At 49.8% G+C, this 24,979-nt stretch overlaps 1 protein-coding gene across 2 annotated transcripts in view; it reads left to right on the top strand.

Annotated features, from left to right (window-relative positions):
• The window catches only part of HK1 (hexokinase 1), a 113,712-nt gene that overhangs the window by 64,651 nt on the left and 24,082 nt on the right, over positions 1-24,979 (top strand). For both annotated transcript variants that reach the window (XM_077778694.1, XM_077778696.1), the window contains 5 exons: positions 11,901-12,049; positions 16,819-16,938; positions 19,948-20,043; positions 20,633-20,732; positions 20,842-21,025. In XM_077778694.1, the coding sequence (XP_077634820.1) occupies positions 11,901-12,049; positions 16,819-16,938; positions 19,948-20,043; positions 20,633-20,732; positions 20,842-21,025 (649 nt within the window). The remainder of the gene's footprint in view (positions 1-11,900; positions 12,050-16,818; positions 16,939-19,947; positions 20,044-20,632; positions 20,733-20,841; positions 21,026-24,979) is intronic.

Genomic DNA, 24,979 nt, shown 5'->3' with positions numbered 1-24,979 from the left:
TCTAGTGGTTAATGATAGGAAAGGGTAGTGCATATGGATCTTACAGATGCTGCGTGGGTTGCTCTTATGTCTCTAGAACATGAAAGGCTCCAGAACAAATGAAGAGTTCGTTTTAGGAAAATCTCTTGATCAGGGCACCAAGACCTCCCTTCAGATACGTATCAATCCCAGTGGCCAGGTGGGGAGATTCAAGTCCCCATCTAAAAAATTTGTATAGATGCTAAATCAAGGGAGTGCCTAAAGCAGAGGTGTGACGAGGGGAGGTAGAATTGAAGGAAAAAAGTCCCCTGTCAGTGTGCATCTGTGTGGTTCATCTCCCACAAGGGGGAGTCGGGGGCTCCCTGTGGATTGTCAGTCCCCCTTCCCTGGAGCAGTGGGCGTAACTCCTGCACTCGGCAGAGTGGAGGCTGGGAGAGCACAGTTTGGCATGCCCGGTGGAGGCCATTCTGTCTGGCAGGGGTGGGGGCTGTGCCTGGCTCAGCTTGGCACACCCACAGGGAATCCTGCGACGAGTGGCGTTCTGTGCCCTAGCCTGGGGCTCGCCTCCTGCGTGGGAGGGAGGGAGAGAGGTTATGTGGATGGCAAGAAGTCCTGTGTGAGATTTGGATGCTGATGCGGGGCGCGTGCTCTGCTGTACTCATGGGCATTCATATCTCTTGTGTTTCATGGCTATTTGAAATCTGTCCTGCTTCCATCTTTTTGTTTTCCTTGAGCTATCAGTTACGAGCAGTTTTGACTTCTAAATAACAACCGAAGGAATTCTGGTCGTCAGAGTAATGGGGCTGTGTGGTAGGCCCTGGGTTTTGTTCAGATAGCTCTGGCTTTCTATTTCATTCCTGCTTTCTCCCAGGTCTGGATGGCACCCACATCTAGGAGCATTGGGCCTTTCCAGGAGTAGCAGACTTCTGCGGGAGAGGCAGTGGTCAGCCTACTTCCTGCTAAGAGAAGAGGGAGGGGAGGGAACGTAGATGTGCGTAGCCCCCGAGGGCTGCTGCTCTGGCTCTGCTAAGAAGCCTCAGAGGGATCCCTGATGCCCACAGGGCACCTGATCCTTTGTGACTGGCCTGCGGCGAACATATCCAGGAGCCATATGGCATTCCATGACCGAATGTCAGCAGGCGGTGCTCTCCCTCACTCTTTCAGAGGCCCTTTCCAGACCTAAGGGTCTTTAAGGGTGATCCAACCAGATTCGTAATCTAGCCATTTGCCCCCATCAGCGACTTTTCAAAATAAGGCCCAGAATTCAGACTCGTGTGGGAAAAACACTCTGCAGTCTTCTCTTAGACACTCCTAACAGTTGCCAAGACTCTCTGGGCCCTGAGCAGTCCTGCAGAAAAGCAATCTGTTTGGCCTGGCTCACCTGCCTTTTCCCTAATCTGTGATCGTCTCTTACATATTTTCATCTGTTTTGAGACACATTTTACTTTTTTTTTAATAGTTTATTGTCAAGTTGGTCTCCATATGACACCCAGTGCTCATCCTCACAAGTACCCCCCTCCATGCCCATCACCCCCCTTCCCTTCTCCCTCTCCCCCATCAGCCCTCAGTTTGTTCTCAGCATTCAAGAGTCTCTCATGGTTTGCCTCCTTCCCTCTCCCCAACTATTTTTCCCCTTCTTCTCCCCCATGGTCCTCTGTTAGCTTCCTAATCCATCTATATGTGCAAATCCACCTATATCTGTCCTTCTCTGCCTGACTTATTTCACTCAGCATAATACCCTCAAGTTCCATCCATGTTGCTACATGCGGCCAGATTTCATTCTTTCTCATTGCCATGTAGTATTTCATCGTATAGATAAACCACGTCATTTTGATCCATTCGTCACTTGATGGACAATTCGACTCTTTCCATGTTTTGGCTATTGTGGAGAGTGCTGCTATGAACATTGGGGTACATATGCCCCTATGCGTCAGCACTCCTGTATCCCTTGGGTAAATTCCTAGCAGTGCTATTGCTGGGTCATAGGGGAGTTCTACTGTAAGTTTTTTGAGGAACCTCCACACTGTTTTCCAGAGGGGCTGCACCAGTTTACATTCCCACCAGCAGTGTAGGAGGGTGCCCGTTTCTCCACATCCTCGCCAGCATCTAGAGTCTCCTGATTTGTTCATTTTAGCCACTCTGACTGGTTTGAGGTGGTATCTCAGTGTGGTTTTGATCTGCATTTCCCTGATGAGGAGGGATGCTGAGGATCATTTCATGAGACACATTTTACTTTGAACGTCTCTGAAATCAGCAGCGCACTGCGCCGTCATTGCATCCTAGAAGCACTGTTGGCAGTGTTCGTGAAGACCTGCTGCTTGAAACGGTGATGTGTCTGACAGCAGTGTCTTCAGCACAAGGACACGTGTGGTAATGCGCCATGGCTTTGTCCCACGGGAGGCAGCAGTCCAGGCCCCATGCTTCCTTTTGAGCCTCTCTGTTCTCTAGTGTGGACGGGGCCAAAATATTTAGGGCCCCTGAGAGGTGCTAACAGGAGGAGGAGGTAAAACCAAAGCCTTGAAGGATGAGGCCCCCCTTCCTGCGCAGGGCCCGGGTCTGCCCATTTGCACTCAGCCTCTCCCTGCCTCACCCGCCCAGCCCTGCCCCCACCTTGTCTTCTGGCTTCTGGCAGTTGGTCCTTGGGGCAGATCTGCAGGTCCTGGGCTCTCAGCCCAGCCACAGTCTCTGCCTGTGTCATTGCGTGGCATTTTCCTCTTACAGGGATCCCAGTCAGATTAGACCACACACCTCATCTTAACCTGATTACATCCGCAAAGACCCTGTTTCCAAATATGGTCACATTTCCGGGTCCCAAGGGTTAGGGCTTCGGTATATCTTTTAGGGGACACAGTGCAGCCCTAACACATCCTGTAACCTCTCTCCATATAACTGTTCCTAGTATTCATGGTTGGTCTCAGTTCATATGCCCCCGGCCCACACTGCATTTGGAATGGACCCCACAGCCCCACTCAGGCATTGACATTGATGCCAAGGCCTCGCATACCTGACCCCAGTCTGCTCCTTACCCCTGTATGACGGAAGTGCCTCTACTTTTACCTCCCCTCCGCTCCTTTATCAACCAAGAACCAGGAGGTCCCCTGGAGTAGTCAGAAAGCGGGTCTCCTGGATGGGCACTGTGGTGCTGTTCCCTTTTTAAATGTTAATCACTGCTTCTTCTGTATAATTAGTCAGTGACGGAATTAGTGGTAATCCCCAAACCACTGAGGGATAAATTGAACTCAGCGAGGTGGAGAGATGCCCCTGCCTGTTCGGGGTGATGTGACTTCCAAGTCGAGGGAGAAACAAGCCTTGCCTTTTCCTGCTGACCTTGACTCTGGGGGACTGGACGCATTGTCTTGAAACTCTACTGATTTTTTGGAAATGTATCAGCACATTTTTATTATTTTTTTTCTCCTTTGGACATTTTTTATGGGCAGTGGTTTTTCTTTCATTGCTTTTCAGTAATGTATACATTAATTTTTTTTTTTTTAAACCCTAAAGTGGCTTTTAGCTGCTGCATATCCTTTCTGGAATAGAAAAGGTATGAATAATAAATAAAAGAAGGAAGATATTGTTGAAGCCTTTTTATATTGGTGACTTGGCTAAACAGGAGTCTCTTTTCCGAGCTGCCAGTCTTCAGGGATAGCTGGCCCTCTATGTCTCGCTTCTCCCAGAAGGCCTGGCTCACTCTGCGTGTCGTTCATGAAACCTCCCCTTCTCTCTTTTCTTATTTATCAGTAAGGATATAGAAATGCCAATTTTATTGCAAGGCTTTTGAGGGTAAATTGATTGGAATATTTCCCTTTTTCTGCCTCCTGGTTCCGAGCATGCTCTTTACCCAGGGGATAAGTTATAAAATCTTTGATTTGTGGTGTGTTTTCACAGTTAAGTTTTTGAGCCCCCAAGTATACATAGGACTACCTTCTGGTGAAAGGAAAGAAAATGCTCTTTCCATTCCCATGGCATTTGGGCTGGTTGCTTACCTTTCTCTGTCTCTGTTCCCTTCTACGGAAAGAGGAAGGGATCGTCTCAGAAACTCTCTCCCTCTGTGAAATCTGCACATCTAGCATTCTGGTCGGGGTTTTGATGAAGGTGTAGAACTTTCATCAAGTAGCTGGATTGCAGACCAGGAGGGAAAGCCCTTGTTTCTCACGTACATACTCAGTTCGTTGAGCAGGGCAAAGGTGGGCATTTCACGAAGGTGGGGTTTCTGTTTGCCCTGTTTTCCATCCAGCACAGGCCTGAGCTCGAGAGAGACATCTGTCCCCATGTTTGTTCCCCATGATGTGCGGGGAATAATGGCGGTCATTATAAAGTGGGGAGTTGCCAGGGGACCCTTCAGATGCTTTGTTTAGTAATACTTCTCTGGAAGAGCGGTTCTTCTGGGTTCACTGGGAATGGGAAATGCGGGAAGAAGTTGCAGGTAGGAGGCAGCAGGCACAGGAAGTAAGGTTGAGGCCAAAGATTTGAAGAGGTAGTTGGAGGGAAGCCCAGTGCTATAAAAAGAAGCTGATCTGGGGAACCTGAGAGGCTCAGTCTGTTAAGCATCTGACTTCAGCTGAGGTCATGATCTCATGGTTCCTGGGTTCGAGCCCCATGTCCAGCTCTGTGCTGACTGCTCAGAGCCTGGAGCCTGCTTCAGATTCTGTGTCTCCGTCTCTCTGTGCCCCTCCCCTGCTCATTCTCTCTTTCTCTCTCTAAAAAATAGAAAACAAACATTAAAAAAAAAAGCTGAACTTGAAATTAAAGGGGGGAAAAGTTCGGAACACTGGGTTAATCTCTGGCTCTTCTGCTTATTATCTGTCTGACCTTGGAGGAGTCACTTAACTTCTTTAAGCCTCCCATTTCCTCATCTGTAAAATGGGCACCATAAGCCTGCCTTCCCTGCCTCACAGGGCTGCGGAAGATCAAATGAAAGTGCTTTGGAAACTATAAAACTCCATGAGAGTTCCAGTGGGTCCCCGTCCTCCTTAACACTGTTGTCCCCTCATAACTAACTTGGTAAGAGTTCTTTGGGAAGTCCCTTCCCAGCAGATGAGGCCAGAGGATTCCCACCATCAGGCCTATATGTGTAAGTCTAGTCCTGGAAAAAGAAGATCCAAAAATTTCCAGAATTCACTGGCATCCCTGTGATGTTATAGGGGGAGGAGGCAGAAAAAAAGGGGAAAGCGAAGGCGGGCTGTGTCACTCCCACCCCGACACCCCACAAAATGTGGACGAGCCCACAGATCACAGCTCTGGCGCCTCCGCAGTGGGCTGACTGGGCACCACAGCTCTAATCGGGGACCCAACCTGAGACAAAATAGATGCCCTTGGTTATGGAGGGCAGTAGGTATTTGGGAGACTCATGGCCTAATAAAGAATATTGAACTCAGGAGCCTTCTGGTTGTGGCTGAAAGAAATCTAACTCAAATTTGTATAAGCAAAAAGAGCAACATTTTAGGTTCATATAACTGGGAGATCTTCTTGTAAGTTGGCTTCGGTATCCTAGGACTCACCTGATTCTTATTCCTTCAGTCTGTGTGTTGGCTGCATTCCAAGGCCACCTCTCCCTGACGGTGGCAGAAATAGCCCTGGTAGCCCGAGCTGCCTGCCTCAGAGCTAGTGATCCCCGCGTGGTTTTGGAGACGGTGAGAATTGGCTGACTTGGGTCATGTGCCCATCTTGGCCCAGATGGGTGACTGGACCCTCCTGGATCATGCACCAGGCTCACGTCCCCCTGGTCTCCCTGGAGCAGGAGCAGCTTACCCTCACCTCAGATGAAAAGTGGGGCAGATAATTCTCTAATGAGTTGCTAGACAGCCAACAGAGTTTTCGGGGTGGGGGTGTCTTTTGTCTGGCAGAGAATAGGACCAGACAGACATGCCTTTGCCCCAGGAAGTTGTTTTGAACTAGCTGCAAACACTGGTGGCCTGCTGTGTGCAAGATTTAGCACTGGGGGAAGGAAGTTAGCATGTTAAATATTGCCCTTGCCCTCAGTTGCTGTTCATCCAACTGAGGAAGATAAGACATACATGATACACGTAAAAAATAATGACCATCACAATATTTGCAAGTGTATATGAGCCCCTGAGAAAAGGGAGGGGCTCTGGCCTTGCCAAAGGGGTAACCACGAGCAAGTCCTTAATCTGGACAGGTTGGAGCTTCCTTATCCATAAACCGAGAAGATGAGTTAATGTTTGTCTCATGTCTCCTGAGCTGCAAATATGATTTACAGAAGGAGGTGCCGGCTGCCGTTTGTTTTAGCAATCACAAACGCACCCTGGAACGAGGGTCATGCTCAGGGAAGGATCAGGAACTGCACTGGGCTGACAATGACCCCTTGTAAACTGCTTGCAGGGAAAGGACCCCCCCCAACCCCAAATCTGTCCACTCCCACTTGCAGGGGTGGCCCGTATTTAGTGTTATCTTGACATCTCAAGGTCACCTTTTCTGGTTGCCGTCTCTGACCCTAACCTCCCGGGACCCTGTTGACCAGTACTTGTTGAAAAAAGGAGCAGCAGAGAGCTAGGAGGGGGTGGGGGGTGGGGGGGACAGACCACAGTGGGAGGCTGGGATGGGGAGGCAGGGGGGCAGAGCCACAGAAGTGGGGCCCAACCCCCAGTGCACTAAGACCAGATTCCTCCTGCATTAGTTTATCAGCAGCTGAGGTCATTTTCACTTCTCCTGCCTGAAAAGCTTCAGGCCTGGGTCCTGCGGAGCTGCTGCCTGAAACCTGACCCCTTCCTGCTGCAGGGCTGAGCGCTCTTACTTGCTCTGTGTTGACACTGACACCAGTAAACAGAACCCCCCATGGACACCTGGAACTTGAGCATAAGAACCTGCTTCCACTTAAGCCTTTGAGTCAGCTGAAAAACGAGACTTTTGATCAGGCTAGTGACCAAAAAATTGGTCATGCTATTTTTTTTTTTTGTAAGTTACCGCGTAAAAATCCGTGTAAAACATGAAATAGACAAATGTTTATTTAAACGTGAGAATCATAAGCCTGTTGAGGAAAAATGTTGAAACAAACAAAAAGCACCCATCATTTCATGCTAGCACAGTGTTTGCTTTTCTGTGCCTGTTATACCCTGATGCGCGAGTGGTTTCTGGGTGTTCCGGCACTGAGTTTCCGTGGCTCTTCACTGAAGAACAAAGCAGAGCAAAACCAAAAACTGCAAGGAGTCATGGATGTTGATGAGCCCCAGCAGGAAAGGTAGCCATTCTCGTTGTGCTAAAGTCTCACTCCACTGTCATCACCCGTGGGTGGGGATCCTTGTCCACGAGGTCTGTCCAGCAGGCGGTTTGAACCAGTGGTTCTGAATCCGAGCTTTGGATTCATGCCCTGGCTGTGCCACTTACCAGCTGTGCGCTTGGGCCAATAATCACCTAGCCCCTCCCAGCCTTTACTTGTTCACCTGCAAAATGGGGATATCACAGCAGTACCTGCTGCATAGGGTTGAGGGAGTTTGAAATGATGCATATGAAGCGCTTAACGCTTGGAGTGCAGGAGGGCTCAATGCATGTTGGGATGGTAAAATAAAGTGCTTTTGATATTCTAGTGATTCATCCTCCTGAGAGGAGCTACCTCATACCAGAGTCAGTTTTTTAGCTGGGTAGCAGTGAGCACCATGGGGGTTAGGGTTCTGATGGGAGCCGTGAGAAAACTCTAAACGGCGGCCGGCTCCTGGCCGGTTCAGTCAGTAGAGCATAGGACTCTTGGTCTCAGGCTTGTAACAAGTTCGAGCCCCATGCTGGGTATAGAGATTACTTAAAATCTTAAAAAAAGAAGCAAAGAAAACGGTAAACTGATTTGAGCAACCCACAAAGTCAGGGTCAGAATTCCTTACAAACCCCCTGCTTCCCAGCCTTCTCCCTTGGTCTGTGTCCTTTGGACCATAGAAGCAGTTTAAAACCAGTGGCATCATGTGGTCTATTCACACGATGGGACATAATTCAGTCCTACGGAGGGATGAGGTACTGATACCTGCTGCAACACAGCTGAGCCTTGAAAGCAAGTTACGTGTGGGAGGTGAAAGAAGCCATCCACAACAGAGCACCTGTTGTTTGAGGCTGTGAAAGGAAATGTCCAGAGCAGGGACAGCTATGGAGACAGACAGTAGATGCGTGGTTGTTGGTGCATAAGAGGGGTTGGCAGGAAGTTGAGAGGGACTGCGAGTGGGTACGGAGTTTGTTTCGGGGATGCTGAAAATATTCTAAAATTAGCTGGTGGTGACAGTTGCACAACTCTGTAAATATGCCCAAAACCACTGAATTCTACAGTGTAAAATGGGTGAATTGTAAAAAACTGGAATTAAAATAAAAACAAAAAGATAAAATGGATGAATTTATGATATATGAATAATTCTCAATAATTCTGTTATTTAAAAAAGACAGCCAATCAGCGGCATCACTGCTTTGGGCTTAATGAACAATAAGTAGGAGGTGCCTTGAGTGAATGAATGAATGGGCCAACAGCCCCTGTGATCATGCATTTATTGAGCTCCCCTGGGTGCCATGGGTAGATGCACAGAAGCCTAGGTCTTTCCTTCCAGGAACTTGAGAAGATAAGAATCGTGAAAATTCAATGTGAGGATTCTTTGGTGTGTTCATTGATTCCTTTCCCACCCGCATTAGTTCAAGTATTTGTTGAGCTCTTCCCGGTGTCAAACACCATTCTACGTTCCAGAAACAGAGCGGTGTGTCAGAGCTTACAAGTTGGTGAAATCAATGCAAAGATGTGTCAAATACAAGCTTCTTTTTTTTTTTTAACTATTACCTTAAAAAATAAAATAGAAAAGCTCAAGGGACTCAGAATAGCCAAAACAGCCTTGAAAAAGAAGAGCAAAGTTGGAGGGTTTTTACTTTCAGGTTTCAGATTTTACTACAAAGCCACATTAATCAAGACACTGTGGTACTGGTGTAAGGGTAGTAGATCCGTGGATCAGAATTGAGAGTTCAGTGTGTCATTATAAAATGTCCCCCCATTTCTCTCAAAATTGGGGGAAAAAAAGAATTGAGAGTTCAGAAACCCGTTTATGGCCACTTAATTTTTGACAAAGATGCCAAGATTGTTCAATGAAGGGAAGAACAATCTTTTCAGCAAATGGCGCTGTGACAACTGGATTCCCATGTGTGAAAGAAGTAGGTTGGACCTCTGCCTCACACTATAGAGAAAAATCAACTCAAAATGGATCCAATCGCTACATTTAAGAGCTGAAACTATAAAACTCTTAGCAGGAAATCTAGGTGTGAATCTCTGTGACCTGGGTTCGGCAGTGGCTTCTCAGATATGACCGCAAAAGCACAACCAACGAAAGAAAACAATAGATCCGTTGTACTTCGTTAAAATGAAAATCTTTGCTTCATTAAGTCACCGTCAAAAAAGGGGGAAAAAACAACCCACAGAATGAGAGAACATACTTATAAGTCATGTATCCGATAGGGGCTCATGTCTAGAACATGAAGAACTCTTACAACTCAACACTTAAAAGACAACTCGATTCTTAAAACAAGCCAGGGGATCTGAATAGACATTTCTCCAATGAAGGTGAAAAATGGCCAAGAAGCACCTGAAAAAAGGTGCTCATTCTCATTAGCCAGAAAAATGCAAATCAAAATAAAATTAGATGATAGTTACTATTGAGGATGTGGAGAAATTGGGAACTTTACATATCACTATGGGATGCAAGATGGTGGACCTGCTTTGGAAACCAGTAGTAGTTCCTCAAAAAGGTAAACGTTTGACAGAGCAACCCTCCTTCTAGGTGTCTACCCAAGGGAGATAAAAACAGGGCCACACAAGAACTCGTACAGAAATATTCATTGCAATGTTATTGGTGATAGCCAAAAGGTAGAAACAACCCAAATGCCCATCAACAGACACAGGGGTCAATGAAATGAGGTCCATCCATACAGTGGCTTATTATTTGGCCATGTGACAACATGATGAACCTTAGAAATGTTTTGCTAAGTGTAAGAAGCTAGTCACAAGAGGCCGCCTCCTCTGGGGATTCCATTCATATGAACTGTCCAGAGGAGACAAATCTATGGAGACAGAGTGTAGATTAATGGTCGCTTAGGGCAATGGGGGAGGAGGGACTTGGTTGAGAAGCAGTAGTTAAAGGATTTTCTTTCTGAGATGATGAAAGCATTCTAAAGCCGGTTTGTGGCAATGGTTGTATAACTGAATATGCTAAAAACCATTGAAGGGGCCCCTGGGTGGCTCAGTCAGTTAAGCGTCCGACTTTGGCTCAGGTCATGATCTCACGTTTTGGGAGTTCAAGCCCCGCAATCAGGCTCAGTGCTGACGGCTCGGAGCCTGGATCCTGCTTCAAATTATGTGTCAGCCTCTGTTTCTGCCCCTCTCCTGCTCACGCCCTGTCTCTCTCAAAAATAAATAAACATGAAAAAAAGTTACAAATAAAAACTACTGAATTGCACACTTTAAATGGGTGAATTGTATGATGATTTATATCTCAATAGTGCTGTTACCTGAAAATGGAATACTATGGTTGCTTCCCTGGGAAAATGAGATCCCAAGCAGCCTTGTATTTATACTGTTGTAGGATTGAGAGTTGAGGGGACCACTGGGGTCAGGATGGCAGGGGTGGCTGTCCCCCCTGGCCTGATACACATTAGGACAGTGGGGATGTCACACCAGTAGTAAAATTAACAGATTTCAACTGATTTTTTTTGGAGCATGTGTGAGAATTACTAATGTGAAACAAGGTCAAGAAAGTTAGATGGTGACTTAATGCTTTGGGACCCTTCCCACGGCCACCTCCCTTGCTGTTTTCTTGGTGGCCTCAGTGCACAGTCTTATCATCTGTAAGACGGAGGCACACCCCAGTGACTGCACACATCCGACCCAAGGGACATAACCGTATCAAGCCAGTTACTCTTAAGTGACTATGAGGGCCTTCTGTTAACATTCCCTGGGTAGAAACAACACAAGTGTCCACCCCCAGGTGAGTGGACAGACAAATATAGCTACAGACAATGGAATGTCAGCCTCCGAAAGGAAGGAAATTCTGACTCATGTTACAATGTGAACTTTTGAGACACTGTGCAGGGTGCAATAAGCCGGACACAAAAGCACAAGTGTGATTCCACTTCTGTGGGATCTCTAGATGAGGCGAATCTGCAGTGACAGAAGGTGGAGAGGTGGTGACCAGGGGCTAGGGGACTGGGCGTGGGGAGTGACTGTTTACTGGTGCTAGAGCTTCACCACCCTGTTAGGGGTGATGAAAAGGTTTGGAGACGGATGGTGGTGATGGCTGCATAGCACGGGTACTTAACACCACTTACAGATGGTTACAGTGGTAAATTTTACGTTGTGTATGTTTCACCACAATTAAAAATAAATCCCCCAGGGCTTAAGTGGAGGCGTGGACTCGCTGATGTGGAAGGAACCTCAAGGCATGGGATGGACCTCAGATGTGGGGTTTTTCTCTGAGTTGAAATGCTGTTTTTATTTTCTTCAATTAAAAAAAATTTTTAAGTTTATTTAATTTTGAGAGAGAAAGAGAGAATCCCAAGCCTGGTGCTGACAGTGCGGAGCCCAACGTGGGGCTCGAACTCCTGAACCATGACATCATGACCTGAGCGGAAGTCGGATGCTTGACTGAGCCACCCAGGCATCCCATGTCTTTGTTTTTATTTTATGAATAACAGTGCCATTTGGGGAGCCGGGGGCGGGGGGATAGGGAGTTAGAGAAGCTGGGGTGGGGCTTTGTACAGAGATCAGCACTTGCGTCCCGCTGCTTGGAGCTGGTCTGCTGCACGGCGAGCTGGGAGGGCTTCCCTGGCCCATTTTCCAGACAGGACAGTGGTTGGATGAGGTTTGCGTGGGGGGTGCAGACCCTGTCGAGAAGCTGGCAGACGTGTGGGGCCTTCCTGTGACGTGAACCTGATGCGATACCTGTTGTCTCCCTGAACAGAAAAGGGAGATTTCATTGCCCTGGATCTTGGCGGGTCTTCCTTTCGAATTCTGAGGGTGCAAGTGAATCATGAGCAAAACCAGAATGTTCACATGGAGTCCGAGATTTATGACACCCCGGAGAACATCGTGCACGGCAGTGGAAGCCAGGTGGGTCCCCGCTCCCTTCGGATCAGCCCCAGTGGGCTCCTGCGTCCAGGAACCAGACCCCCAAGCACTGGCGTCTGAGCCCCTGGAAGGAGTCCCTTCTAGATTCACGTGGAGAGGGGCTCCTGGGTGGAAGGTTGTGACCGCCTGAGGAGCGTCCACCGTCTGGGTGGACGGGAGAGTGTCACTGGGACTTGCATAGTGTGGAAGGTGTGAGGAGGGAGTCCGGCAGCACTGTGGGTAGCCGTGTTCATTCTCTCAGGATCCTGGGCTTGGCTCCCCAGTGCAGGTTGAGCAGAGCCTGTGGGTGAAAACAACCCTTCTTCCAAGGCTTTGGCCTCCTCCCCCAGCTCACCAAGGGCTCAGGCCTCACCGGGCATGGCTGTCACCTTGTGGGGCAGCAGACATTTGAGTTCATGGCCCTGGGGCTAGTCAGGGGCTCCTGGTTACTGGATTTAATAGCCTCCTAAAGAGTCCTTGGCACAGAAAGTCACCACCCTCTTCCCTCACATTTGATACCTGAGGCCCATTCCTTTCATGGGGTCCCCGGGAAGGGCTGCCTTTCTTAGCTGGCAAACGGGCTGTGGGCATGATCAGAAGGGCCCCTTTCCCTTGTCCCGCCTGGCCGTGGTGGGTGGTGGGGCCCTAGCTCACTGAGGACCCCGTGACCCCGGTTTTCCGTCATTCTGTGTCCTGTTGGCCCGTTCCCGGAGGCTGCTCCTCCCGCACTCCATAGGCGCTCTGGCTCCCGCAGGCCGTAGCTCGCCTTCTGACCGTGGCTGCTGCCCAGGAAATGCATTCAGAGTTTGCCAAATATTTGCTTTAGGAAGGGTGTGTTCACGTCAAGGTTCATGACTAAGTTCTCCAGAAAACCCATTTGTTCTGAGCTGGACTTTGAGATGAGACCCAGGAGCCCTCTCCTCTTGACCCTGTGTTGGCTTCTAAACTAACGTGGGTGGGTCCTAGAGCAAGTGCTCTGCTGTGTTTTGGTTTTGTGTTTTTTTCTGAGAGGAAACGGCTAATCCCAGCCATTAACCTGCTCCTGGGAGTCTGGGCACAGAGCTTTTCCGACCGTGTCACAGAGAGTGTTGAGGAAGACACTGGATGAACCACGCGTCAGCCACTGAAATGAGTGTATCAGTCACTGGACTGCCCTGCCTGGAGGCTCCCCAGCCCGTCCCTCAACCCCGCAGAAGCTGGCCCATTCATCCCGGGTGGGCCTGAAGGCCGCCAGCAGCCGGGTCCCCGAATCCTGCCCAGCAGTCGCTCATTGTTCCTTTGTGCAGGTGGCCCGCAGCCTCGCATTGGCATTTTGGTCTTTGCGTTTGGCAACAAGCACGGGCCTGTTGCTGTCTGTTCCCCGCGTCCTGGGGTCGAGCCGCTTCTGCTCGGTGCCCTCACCGTCACGGCTTTCCCCCTGTCCCCCCTGTGCCATGACATTCCTGGTGCTTTGTGACGTGACCTCTGGCTGTGTTCACTTGCTCAGTGACTTCCTTCTTACGGCGCCCCCAGGACCTCCTCTCTCCCAGCCTCTGTCTCTGTCTTCTCAGCCCCAGGACCACTTTGTTTCCTGTGTGTCTGTCTCTTCCTCTTCCCCTTTCAAACGGGCTGCAAAGAAAAGGAGATGAGGACGGCGATAATGGCGGTAACGGTCTGTGTTCTCCTGGCAGTGCTTCCACAGCGCTGCGTCCACATCCCTGATGTAAGCACTTTGCACAGGGTAACTGCTTTAGCCGTCACAGTGACCCTCTAGTCAGGTGTCATTATTCTCCCCATTGTACAGATGAGAAAACTGAGGCGCAGATGTTAAGTGGCCAGCCCCTAGGGTCTCACAGGTCATAAGTGACAGAGCTGGGGTCTGCACCCAGGCAGTCTGGCTCCGGATATTTCTGTTTTAGCGACGTGGAATACTCTAAGGCTGGGCCTTGTCTTTATGGTCTTTATTTAAAATTTTTGTGGGTGAGGAAACGTGAGGGCTGTGGGCAAGGAGGAGGGTCCAGGGGATGAAGAAGAGGGCTGGCAGTTGAAAATAGGGATGAAACAGGAAACTGTCTTCCAGAAGTTTGGTTTGATGTTAGAAATTAGTATTAGTGGCCCATGTTTCTGAGATCTCTGACCAACCCGTAGGGGCCTGTAGTGGGCAGGGGCCCCGCTGTGCTCCCACTCAGCCTGTGAAGAGTCCTGAAGTCATGGCGCTGTGGTCCCATGTTCTGTAATGTGCAGGAATTTAAATAGAGTTTCACCCTTTTATCTGGAATAATTATAAGCTTACTGAAAACTTTTAAGCACAAAGAGCTCCCGGATATACCATCATCCTGATTTGCCTTATCTTCTTCTCCCGCCTCTTCTCCACACATGTGCGTGCGCGCACACACACACACACACACACACACACACTCACACACATGGTATCCCAAAGGCTCAGTTCAGTTTTAAGCTTAAATAATTTTGGAATCTTAAATGCAGCCTTCTTAAAACATCACTTTTGGGAACTTTGAATAATAACTGTTTAAATTCGTGTTTTGGTCATTGTTTGCTATTTTCAATGGGAGAAACTGAATCTCCATGTGGGGATTTTTAAAATCATGATCACGTTGTTAGGAGGGAGGAAATAGTGCTTTTTAGCCACTGAAAGTTTGGGCCCAGTGAGGCCGAGTAACCTCCTCCCTGGTTGGTCACCGCACAGTAGTGTCGCCGGAGCTTCCTGTGGGCTGTGGCTGTGGCTGTGGCGCCCCGACTGCGGGCGGTTCACAGGCTCACAGCCACGGCGCTTCCTTCTGAGCAGAGCACTTGGGGGCGGCCGTGTTGGGTTGGGTCCGGGAGCTGGTTGCAGCGCCCCATCCGGGTGAATCCGTTCCCGCAGCCTGTCTTCCGCCCGCTCGCCCAGCCCTCTCTCCTGAGGGCCGCAGGGGGGCCTGGAGCCCGGGACAGCCGATGACGTGGGGCTTGCTGACGGGCGTAGGAATGGGTTTGTATTACTTGGAAATGTAGGTCGCAGGAAGCTTAGCCAGGCTTCTCCAGGGAAGGTGGTCATGTGCCTCTTTAGTCGGACTCACTGGCTGCAGCTGTCGTCTGAGTGATAGTGACTCGGACAGAGGCTCCTAGGTCAGACTCGGCAGGTTTCCCTTTGCGCTGGCAGGAGGGTCAGACTTTAGAGCTGGGTCGGGAGCATCTGGGGGAAGATGGGGAATAGGAATAATGACTTCTGGCCCCCTCTCAAGGATATCCCTGGGAGGAAAGCCTTTGGGAAGATAGCCTTGTCTGGGTACACGGGCTGGGGTTGCTTCCTGGGACCATGTGGTTGGCTCTGCGAATGCTGCCTTCTTTCGGCCTTCTAGAAGCTCTGTAGCTGTGTCGGTCCTGTACACGAGGAAGGTCTAGTATAATAGCCATGTGAAAAAGACACAGGGTTACCCAGACTCTTTGGTGCCCCAAAGAGCATATATGTGCTTTGATTACATTAATGGAGGTATAGAGCTAAGGAAAAGGGAGGTGTTTCATTCAACTAAACTTTCCTGTGTTCAGAACACATATGAAACATTATATTCAATTCTGGATGCATTTTTATTTATTTATTTTTAAAAGTTTATTTAGTGTTTGTGTGTGTGTGTGTGTGTGTGTGTGTGTGAGAGAGAGAGAGAGAGAGAGAGCAGGGGAGGGGATGCAGAGAGAGAGAATTTCAAGCAGACTCCACACTATCAGTGTGCCTGATGCAGGTTTCGAACTCCTGAACCATGAGATCATGACCTGAGCCGAAATCAAGAGTCAGATGCTTAACTGACTGAGCCTCCCAGGCGTCCTGAATCTGGATACATTTTAGAGATGAGGCGGGGAGGTATTAGATCCTAAAAGGTTGGCTTAGAGGTGGTGAGCCTTCCATCACGGACAGTATTCATGCAGAAGCTAAGGAAACAGTGTTTTGTGTTCCTTCCAGTGGATTCTAAGATGTGTGTGTGTATCCCAGGCAATGTGTTGTGGAGCAGACAAACTGAAATGAAAACCCACTGAACAAATTGTGGAGTATTCCTATCACAGAATGTCTGCAGCAATGAGAACGAATGGCCTCTAAAGGCACACGGGAGCCTGGACGGGTCCCCGACACATAATTTCAAGTGAAAGAGTGCACCCTGGTTGCGTTTATGTTATGATAGACAGCGAAACGAATCCAGAGTGCTAGAAGTCAGGGCGGGTTAGAAGCCCTCATGGGGTTAGGTGGTGGCCGTGGCCGCGGGGCACGAGAGGGAGAGGGTGCCGGGGACACAGCTGGGTGAGCCTTCGAGAATCCAGTGAACTCTGCTCTAGGTTGTGTGCGCTTTTCCACGTGTGCGTAACATGCTTCAGGAAGGAGTTAAGAGTATGATCGTCTGAAGATTGCTAATCACTCAGGTGCGCTGGAGGCGGTGGAGCTCCCGGGGAACTGGGCATTTACACAGAAGGCATGAGACAGAGACAGAGATAGAGATACAGGGAGGGGCCCGTGGAGACCCACTGCCTGTGCCTTTTGGAGGGTGAGGTGATTTCCTCAGCGCCCAGTGAGACATCCCATGACCGTGCATAGAGGCCTGTTCTGATGAAAGGCTGTGAACTGCTTCCTGAGCTGGGCTGGCCCGCAGGGAGGTCTCTGGACGGGACTGCTTCTCGAGCATTCTCAGCCAGTGCGGCTTTCTCAGCAGGGCGCCTCGGGGATGCGCCCTCTTCTGTGTGTGCACAGGGAATTGTTTACATTTTTCTCCCCGTTCCCCCTCCTGATGGCTCTCTTGCACTTCCTCTAGCTTTTCGACCATGTTGCCGAGTGCCTGGGGGACTTCATGGAGAAGAAAAAAATCAAGGACAAGAAACTACCTGTGGGGTTCACGTTTTCTTTCCCCTGCCGGCAGTCCAAAATAGACGAGGTAAGGACCCGCTGGGGCTGGCGGCCCCCTCTGGCCCGACTCTTTTTCCTTTTGCTCATCGGATAGCCTGCATATCGTATTTTTTTTATAGAAACATTTGTAGGAGTTAATGTGAGGTCATGATATTGTGTTTATCCCTCCATACTTAAGTGATTTACATATTTCTAGAGACGAATCATGGTGTTTGTGGCCGCTAGGTAAGTAAAGACATTTATGAAACTCGAGCAAGTGAAGGAAGGGAACGTAGGTTTGGTGGCGATGGAAAGAGGCTGCCGGGCCTTTTGTTGGAGGCGTGCTGCGTGGTGTTTACCTGGGGGCCTGGGAGTCTGGTCAGGATCCCACGCCTTGGGCCCCAGGGCCGCCTCCCCGTAGCTTCTGCCAGGGCCTGGCTCCAGCCCCAGAGAGGCCCTTGGTTCCCTTTTTGACCTCCAGGTGGATCGTTGCACCCCCTTGCTGTTCATTCATTCATTCATTCATTCATTCACTCATTCATTCACCAGTTTAGCAAGGAGGGACTCCGACATAACTCTTTGGCCCCATTGTACCTCAGTGTACCGCAGGGATACAAAATAAGTAGATGTGACCTTGTTCCTCTTCTACATGGAGAGACAGAACACACACACACACACACACACACACACACACACACACACACATACAGCAACCGATGAACAAACTCCTATAATAGGAACCTCGATAGTTAACATCACTGAGGGTCCATCAGGCACCAGGCTCCGTTCTCATGCGCCCGTCACCGTTAATGCACATTATCTTTAAACACCCCCGTGAGTGAAGTGCTTATGATTCCCAGTTTACAGATGAGGAAACTGAGGCTTGGAAGGATTAGGAACCTGCCCAAGACCACTGGGCCAGGAGGGAGCAGAGCCCGGAGCAGCTCTGGGCAGTTGGGCTCCAGAGCCCGTGCAGGGTAGTAACATTGGTGCACGTGGCACCTCCACACCTCCAGGCAGCTTCCCTGTGCCTCTTTATCAGTAGGCCCAGTGCCCTGTCCTGGGCACCGTGTCACGCTCCTGGAGCCCTTCCGTCTGTGTGATTTGTGTAATCACGTCCTGTTAGAGCAAGAACGGACTTGAGAGCTCAGTAGGCCAAGCCCCTCCTTCCTCAGATGGAAAACGAGGCCTCCCAAGGTCACGGGGCTTATTAATGGCAGATCTAGGACCAGAATCCCCGGGCACCCCCCTCACCTAGTCCCTGCCCCTATCCCCTACCCCCAACTAAGGACCTCTGAAACACTGCTGTCCCCCTGTCTCCAAAAGGACCACTGTGGCCAGTCTGGACTCTGGTATCTGGCATTGCGACACCTCCAAGGTGTTCGGGTCACTTTGGCTTCCAGGGTGTCTTCCCAAACCTTTCTCAAACCCTGTTGTTGGTGCTAAGCTTCCCTTTGCTTCTGAGAGTGGAGACAGAACAGTCATGCCCCCTGGGCAGAGACAGGGTTGACGGTCCCTCCCACCATGAGAGGTGCCGGATGGCTTGAGAATGAAGCGACTCATTTGCTTGCTCATTCATTCACCAGTGGCTGTTGACTGAGTGCTATCCTGGTGGACTAGGCTAGGCCCTGGGAGAGAACAGGGAGTAGATGGGTCCTGCCCCACAGAAGGTACAATCTTCCAGGGAAGAAGACGTGGCAGAAGGGGGAGAGAATGTACTCAGACAGGAGAGCCCCCCAGAGCAGGGCAGATAGCCTGGTAGAGGGGCTTTGGAGGCAGAGGAGCTAGAGGCAGGGTCCCCACCCACAGGCCTTGACCCCTGTCAGGCCTGCCAGGAAGCCAGTGGGCCAGAGACTAATTAGTCACCTGGGGGGCCTGTGCCCCTTCAGGGATGCTTGGAACCTTCAAGATTGTCCAGATCTAGACCAGCTGCCTTGCTCCACAGGTGAGCAAAGTGACTCTCAGAGGAATTCGGGGAGCTGCCCACAAGGGAATGGGCAGAGGTGTGAGAATGGGACTGGCCTCCTGACTTCCAGCCCCACATTCTTTCCACAACATTCTCTGAGGCTTCTTGGGGGCTGGAAGTGAGGGAAAGAAAACAGTGTCCAGGGATTTTTGAAATGCCTGGCTTAGCAGCAGCCTGCTACTGAGCAGAGAACCACAAACTTCCAAACACGTACCCTTCTGCGTGTCTTACAGGTCGCGTGGCTTTCACCGTGAGCTGGCAGCCCCTGTATGGGCAAACTCCCATCCCTGTGTCCCCCCAGGGACATAGGGCCTGAGCAATAATAGCTCTTCCCAACCCTGCCACATGTATGGCAGCTTTCTCCACTCAGAGAACAACAGTCCAGTATAACAAGTATTATTTTGTTTAGTATCTTTGATTAAAAAGAATACAAAAGCAATATGAAATAATATAAAGACATAAAATCAAAAGTAAAACTCTGACCCTTCCCCATTCCCAAGCGAATGACCATTGGCTGTCTATCTTTTTTGATGTTTCTCCATTAATATACAGACAGAAATGGATCATATTTTATTACTGCCTCCCAACAGGGGTCATAAATCATATTTAGTCAGTATTACCCTTAAATCTCTAGGACTTGACTTTAGAAGTTCAGTAGCCAAAGATCATCTTGGCATTTTGTTTTTCTTGACAGTTTGGCTCTGCCTCTCTCTCCCTGGGGCTGTGGAAGCCGGTGTTTGGCTTGCAGGTGGGGAGGGGTGATCAGGTCATGACTGGATTTCTCTTGTTCTCTTTCTAAATGGAGTCTGGCTGAGCAGTTGACATCCAGTTAGGTTTGCATGCTATGTGACAGGACTGTCCTGGCCAGCCACCTGCTGTATTCCAGTATGAGCTGCAGGAGTTTTTCCGTGGGTAGATGTGCAGGAGATGGGACAGAGTCTGGCTTTGTTGGTACCCGGGGTGATGTGGGCTGGGCCACTTGTCCTCTCTGGGCCTCTGCTTTGTCACTTGTCTTGAGCAGCCTCCCCAGGGACCTAGGGGTTCTGGAGGCCTCCCAGCCCTCACCCAATCCCCATCTGTTCTCCTCTGCAGGCTGTCCTGATCACCTGGACCAAGAAATTTAAAGCAAGTGGAGTGGAGGGAATGGATGTGGTGAAACTGCTTAACAAAGCCATCAAAAAGCGCGGGGTAACTTTCAGGGCCACCTTCCTTGGCCACATGGAGATGGGGGAGTGTGGGAACAGGTCTGTGATCTGAAACAGACTAGCCCCTTCCAGGGGGCAGTAGTGCACGACCTGAAGCATCACATAGGTGTCTGGAAGACCCAGGCAGATGAACGGTGAGATTCCAGAGCCCAGAAGGTTGGGGTGATTCAAAGCAGGGGGTCTCTGGAGTGCCACCCAGAGGAGCCGGGCCTTTGGGCAGGGGGTGCCTCCGACAGGAGCGCTGGGCCGTGCAGGGAGCTGATGTGGTCAGGTGCCGCCGGCGTGGATGGAATGGGGGCAGTCAGCACACGGATGTAGTGTGGTGGTTTGTAGCGGGCTGTGGCTCTGTGTGTAAGATCCGCTCTGGAAAGACTCTTAAGCCAGGTAATTAAGATGACTGTGCAGTTTCCCTAATTTAATTACCGCGCAGTCTAATCTAGCTGACCCGAATGCTGGCAGTATAATGAGAGCAGCGCCACTCACAGGAGCAGGGGTGGAAACGGGAGCTCTCTTGAAGGATGGTGACTTCTTCCATGCGAGAGCGGACGGTGACAGCCCCTCTGTGTCCCTAGGACTATGATGCCAACATTGTGGCTGTGGTGAACGACACGGTGGGGACCATGATGACCTGTGGCTATGACGACCAGCAGTGTGAAGTTGGCCTTATCATTGGTAACGTCACCGTTTCCTCATCCCTCCCTTCGGGTAGTGTCTCCAGAAGCACAGCCTCCTCTCAGGATTTTGTGTGGTCGCAACTTCTGATCGTGTTTCTCTCTCCAAGGCACTGGCACCAATGCATGCTACATGGAGGAACTGAGGCACATTGACCTGGTGGAAGGCGACGAGGGCAGGATGTGCATCAACACAGAGTGGGGGGCCTTTGGGGATGATGGGTCCCTTGAAGACATCCGCACCGAGTTCGACCGGGAGATAGACCGAGGCTCTCTCAACCCTGGGAAGCAGCTGTGAGTCCCACCTTTTCTGATGACTCACAAACTTAGGGGACACTTAATGAAAGGCATGGGTTGTGAGAAAAAAGGGGCGGAAAGGCAGGTGGTCACAAATAAGCCCAACAGATTTGCAGCACCTGTTGCTCCTGGGGATAGATACGTGGCTGTGGTGACTGCAGCTTTAAAAGCATGTTTTGAATGATTTTCTCTTTGTTGAATTAGACTATAATTGTGTCCTTATAAAAAATCTTGAAAATTAAAAACCCAGAAGCATTAGTATAAAGCTAAGGTTTAGAAACCCCCTGTAGTCACTAGCGTTGCCACTCAGAGCGAGCGGGGGCCCATGGTAAGCAGGGTATTAGCTGAGCAGAGAGAGTGAGGGTCCGCTCATTCAGTGCTACTTCTTGAGAGCTCTGTGCTAGGCTCTGAGGATACAGAGTAGGACCTTCCTGTCCAGTACTTACGAGCACGTTGGGGAGGTATGTGCCACGTAGGTGTCTGTTGTGCAGAGGAGTGAGTGCAAACCATCATACAGACCTTAGGGTGACATGAGAATGGAGAAACTTCTTCCATGTCATGGATAGGCGGATGGGTCACAGTTGATAAAGAGCATCAGATTTATTGGGTAAGTTAATTTTGGTCTTGGAGAGCTCCTGGATGCTGAGGTAGGAGTGACATTATTCAGGGCAGACATTAGTGTGGGCATTTCTTGGTTGGAGCTACTGACTTCCTGAAATGCACATGCCCCTATTTCTCCGCAATGCCCTGTGCTAGCAGCACTCCGAGCAGCCATATCCCAGGGCCGGATGCTGTCAGCACACTGAGAGATGTTGGCCCTGTTGGCTTAGCAGTTCTTATCTTTTTTTTTTTTAAGTTTATTTATTTTGAGAGGGAGAGAGAACATGGGAGCAGGGGAAAGGCAGAGAGAGAGGGAGAGAGAAAAAAGGGTCCACACTGTCAGCACAGAGTCTGATGTGGGGCTTGGACTATGACCTGTGAGAGCATGACCTGAGCCGAAATCAAGAGTCGGATGCTTAACCCACTGAACCACATAGGTGCCCCTTAGCAGCCCTAACATGCCAGAGAGAAATGGGAGTTCTTTTGTCATTTTGAAACCCATCACCCAAAAATCTCCATACCCCAGGCTGGACGATTGGGCTTTCCGCCCGAATTAATGGAATCACATAAATGGCCGGCCCCCCCTCCACTGGTAATGGTGGTGGTGAATAAACTAGGTTTCTCAGAAAGGGAATGCCGAGTTCTTAGACCCAGAGTTGAACATCTACTTTGCATCCTGAGACTGGGGTACCAGCTTGTAGTGATAAAGGAAGCCTGTTCCAAAGCTCCGACAGCCAAAGGGTTCCCTCCACCCCCGCTACCCAATCCATTCACCTAACTTGCAGCACTAAAACCTGACCCCATCTGACATGAAGCTATGACATGTGCCTACTTACACAGTTTACTGGAGATCTGTGGATGTACTTGATCACATCGTTATCTCAGGTACCCCTGGGGATAGTCTGTAATACGTGCTTACGTATCACAGTGGAGCTCTAAAAACCTCACAGCTCCACATTCCCAAGCATATATGACCCCAGGGGTTTCAGATAGGCAATTACATACCTTTACCTGTAGTTACTATCAGTCATTTCATCAGAAGTCGTCCTTCTGAGCAGATGTGACCCAGGCCCTTGTCTGGTCTGTATCCTCAGCCTCAGTACAGGGATCCCACGTGGCTTGGGTGGAAACCTGGATACCTCTGCCTTCTATTTTGAAGTATTTCTGATTTTCTAAAGGACTGAACTATATCTGCAGGTTGAACTGTAAATTGGGCTCACAGTTGCCTTGCGATAAAAATTTTTGGAATGGTGGTGGATAGATGCATTGATAGGGATGGATGGATGGATAGTGGATTAAGGGGGAGGGGTGAGGATGGAGAGGTGGATGGATGGATAGATGGATGGATGGATGAGGGGATGAATGGGGAAATAGAGAGTGGATGGATGTATGGATGGGTGGATGGGGGGGTGGGGAAATGGAGAGTGGATGGATGGATGGATGGATGGATGGATGGATGGATGGATGGTAGATGGGGAGGTAGCCAGATGGCAGGGAAATGGTGGTGAATAAACAGGTAGATGGGTGACAGAGTGAAGGGTGAGGAGAAGCCTGTCTTCTCCAGTGTGTTTCCCTGTTTACTGATCACCACATGTCAGGTCTTGTTAAGAACAATGCTAAAGAGGTGACAAATTCTTGAATGACATCACACATTCCTGGAAATAGGCCATTGGCCAGAGAGTTTTTTGCCAAAGCAAATTTTTGCTCTTTCCTAGGTTCCTGAGTCTTCCCTGTTCTTCTGTGCAATGCTAGGTTCTTCAAAGCCATTCTGTTGTTCTTGTCAGGGAGAGGTGTCTGCTCCATTTGCCTGGTGGGGAAATTAAGGCAGTACGATAAGACAAGCTGGCCCAAGACTCCCTGTTGAGGTTTGATGTGGCTTAGGTTTCGGGTTTTCTGCCCCATTTGAAAGTTTGAGTTTTTAAAAATTTTTTTTTTTAATGTTTTATTTATTTCTAGGAGAGAGAGAGAGACAGCGTGAGCAGGGGAGGGTCAGAGAGAGAGGGAGTCACAGACTGAAACAGGCTCCAGGCTCTGAGCTGGCAGTCAGCACAGAGCCCGACGCGGGGCTCGAACCCACGAACCGCGAGATCATGACCTAAGCAAAAGTCAGACGCTTAACTGACTAAGCCACCCAGGCGCCCCGAAAGTATGAGTTTTTAGAGTGAGCGTCTAGAATGTCTAAGAGTCATTACTGACTATGGACAAACATCATTACCAGTGGTCTGGAGGAGTGGTTTTTCATCCCTGATTGCTCGAGAATCACATAGAGGCCTTTTATTTATTATTGTTATTATTATTATTTTATTTATTTATTTTGGCCTGTATGCACGTGCAGGAAAGCAGCAGAGAGGGGGAGAGAGAGAATCCTAAGCAGGTTCCCTGCCACCAGCCTGGAGTCCGATACTGGGCTTGAACTCATGAACCACGAGATCATGACCTGAGCCCAAGCCAGGAGTCAGACACTTAGCCAAGCACCCCCATAAAGGCCTTTTAAAAACATACTGCAGCCCCAGCACCCCCTCACCCTATTCACCTCCCTCCCAATTCTGACCCAGTTCTGACCCAGGGCTGGGAGCCTGTCCTTCGGAGCCTAAGAGCTCCCCAGGTGATGCCATGTTCTAACCAGGGTTGAGAATGTAAGTGTGTGTGATTTGTGCAAATGCCATCAGCACCCAGGTGGACTATAGATGGCTACACACGCTTTCGTTCATTCTGATTGAAGTTTGCGTGTACTGCGTACCGACTACACACAGTTGGCCGGGAAGGGTATCGTCACAGTGGCTCTGTGGCTCCTGCCTGCATTGGTGACAGCTACTCTCAGGATAGCGGGGGGCAGCCCTGGGCATCCAGCAACCCTCGCCGTGCCCTGGTCTCTCTCCAAAAGGGATCAGATAGCTTCCTCCCTGCCACCCTTCTGTACTAGGCCTTTGAAATTCTGGTCACATGCCTGTCCCTTACTATAGATTTTGGTCTCACTTTTCATGATTTTTAATTCTTCTTCTCCTCCCCTCCTGTCTCCTTGGGCTCCTTGATCTTCTTTTTCTGTATTGTGTCTGGAATTTTGATTCCCATTGCCCCATGTGATTCCCGATCACATCCTTCAAAATGCAAGGAGCCACTTGCCGCACAAAACAGCGGCAGCAGTGGCCATGCCAGCAGGATGGTTTGACCTGCAGAATTCTTTGACCTGAAGGCTACTGAAGTCAGTCCCCAAACACCTTTTCTTACTGTATCCCTGCCTGCCCCACGCGTGGCCTCAGACCTCTCCCACTTCTGCGTCTCTGGCCCATCGGAGCGGACCCTGGCTGCCAGGGGAGCTCCTGATCGGCGTGCCAGTCCTTGCCCCCCCCC

The sequence above is a fragment of the Crocuta crocuta genome, unplaced genomic scaffold, assembly GCF_008692635.1.
Source record: "Crocuta crocuta isolate KB4526 unplaced genomic scaffold, BGI_CrCroc_1.0 scaffold167, whole genome shotgun sequence".
NCBI classification, from domain to species: Eukaryota; Metazoa; Chordata; class Mammalia; order Carnivora; family Hyaenidae; genus Crocuta; species Crocuta crocuta.
The sequence above is the reverse complement of the archived record's forward strand: the minus strand, read 5'-3'. Positions and strand labels throughout refer to the sequence as shown.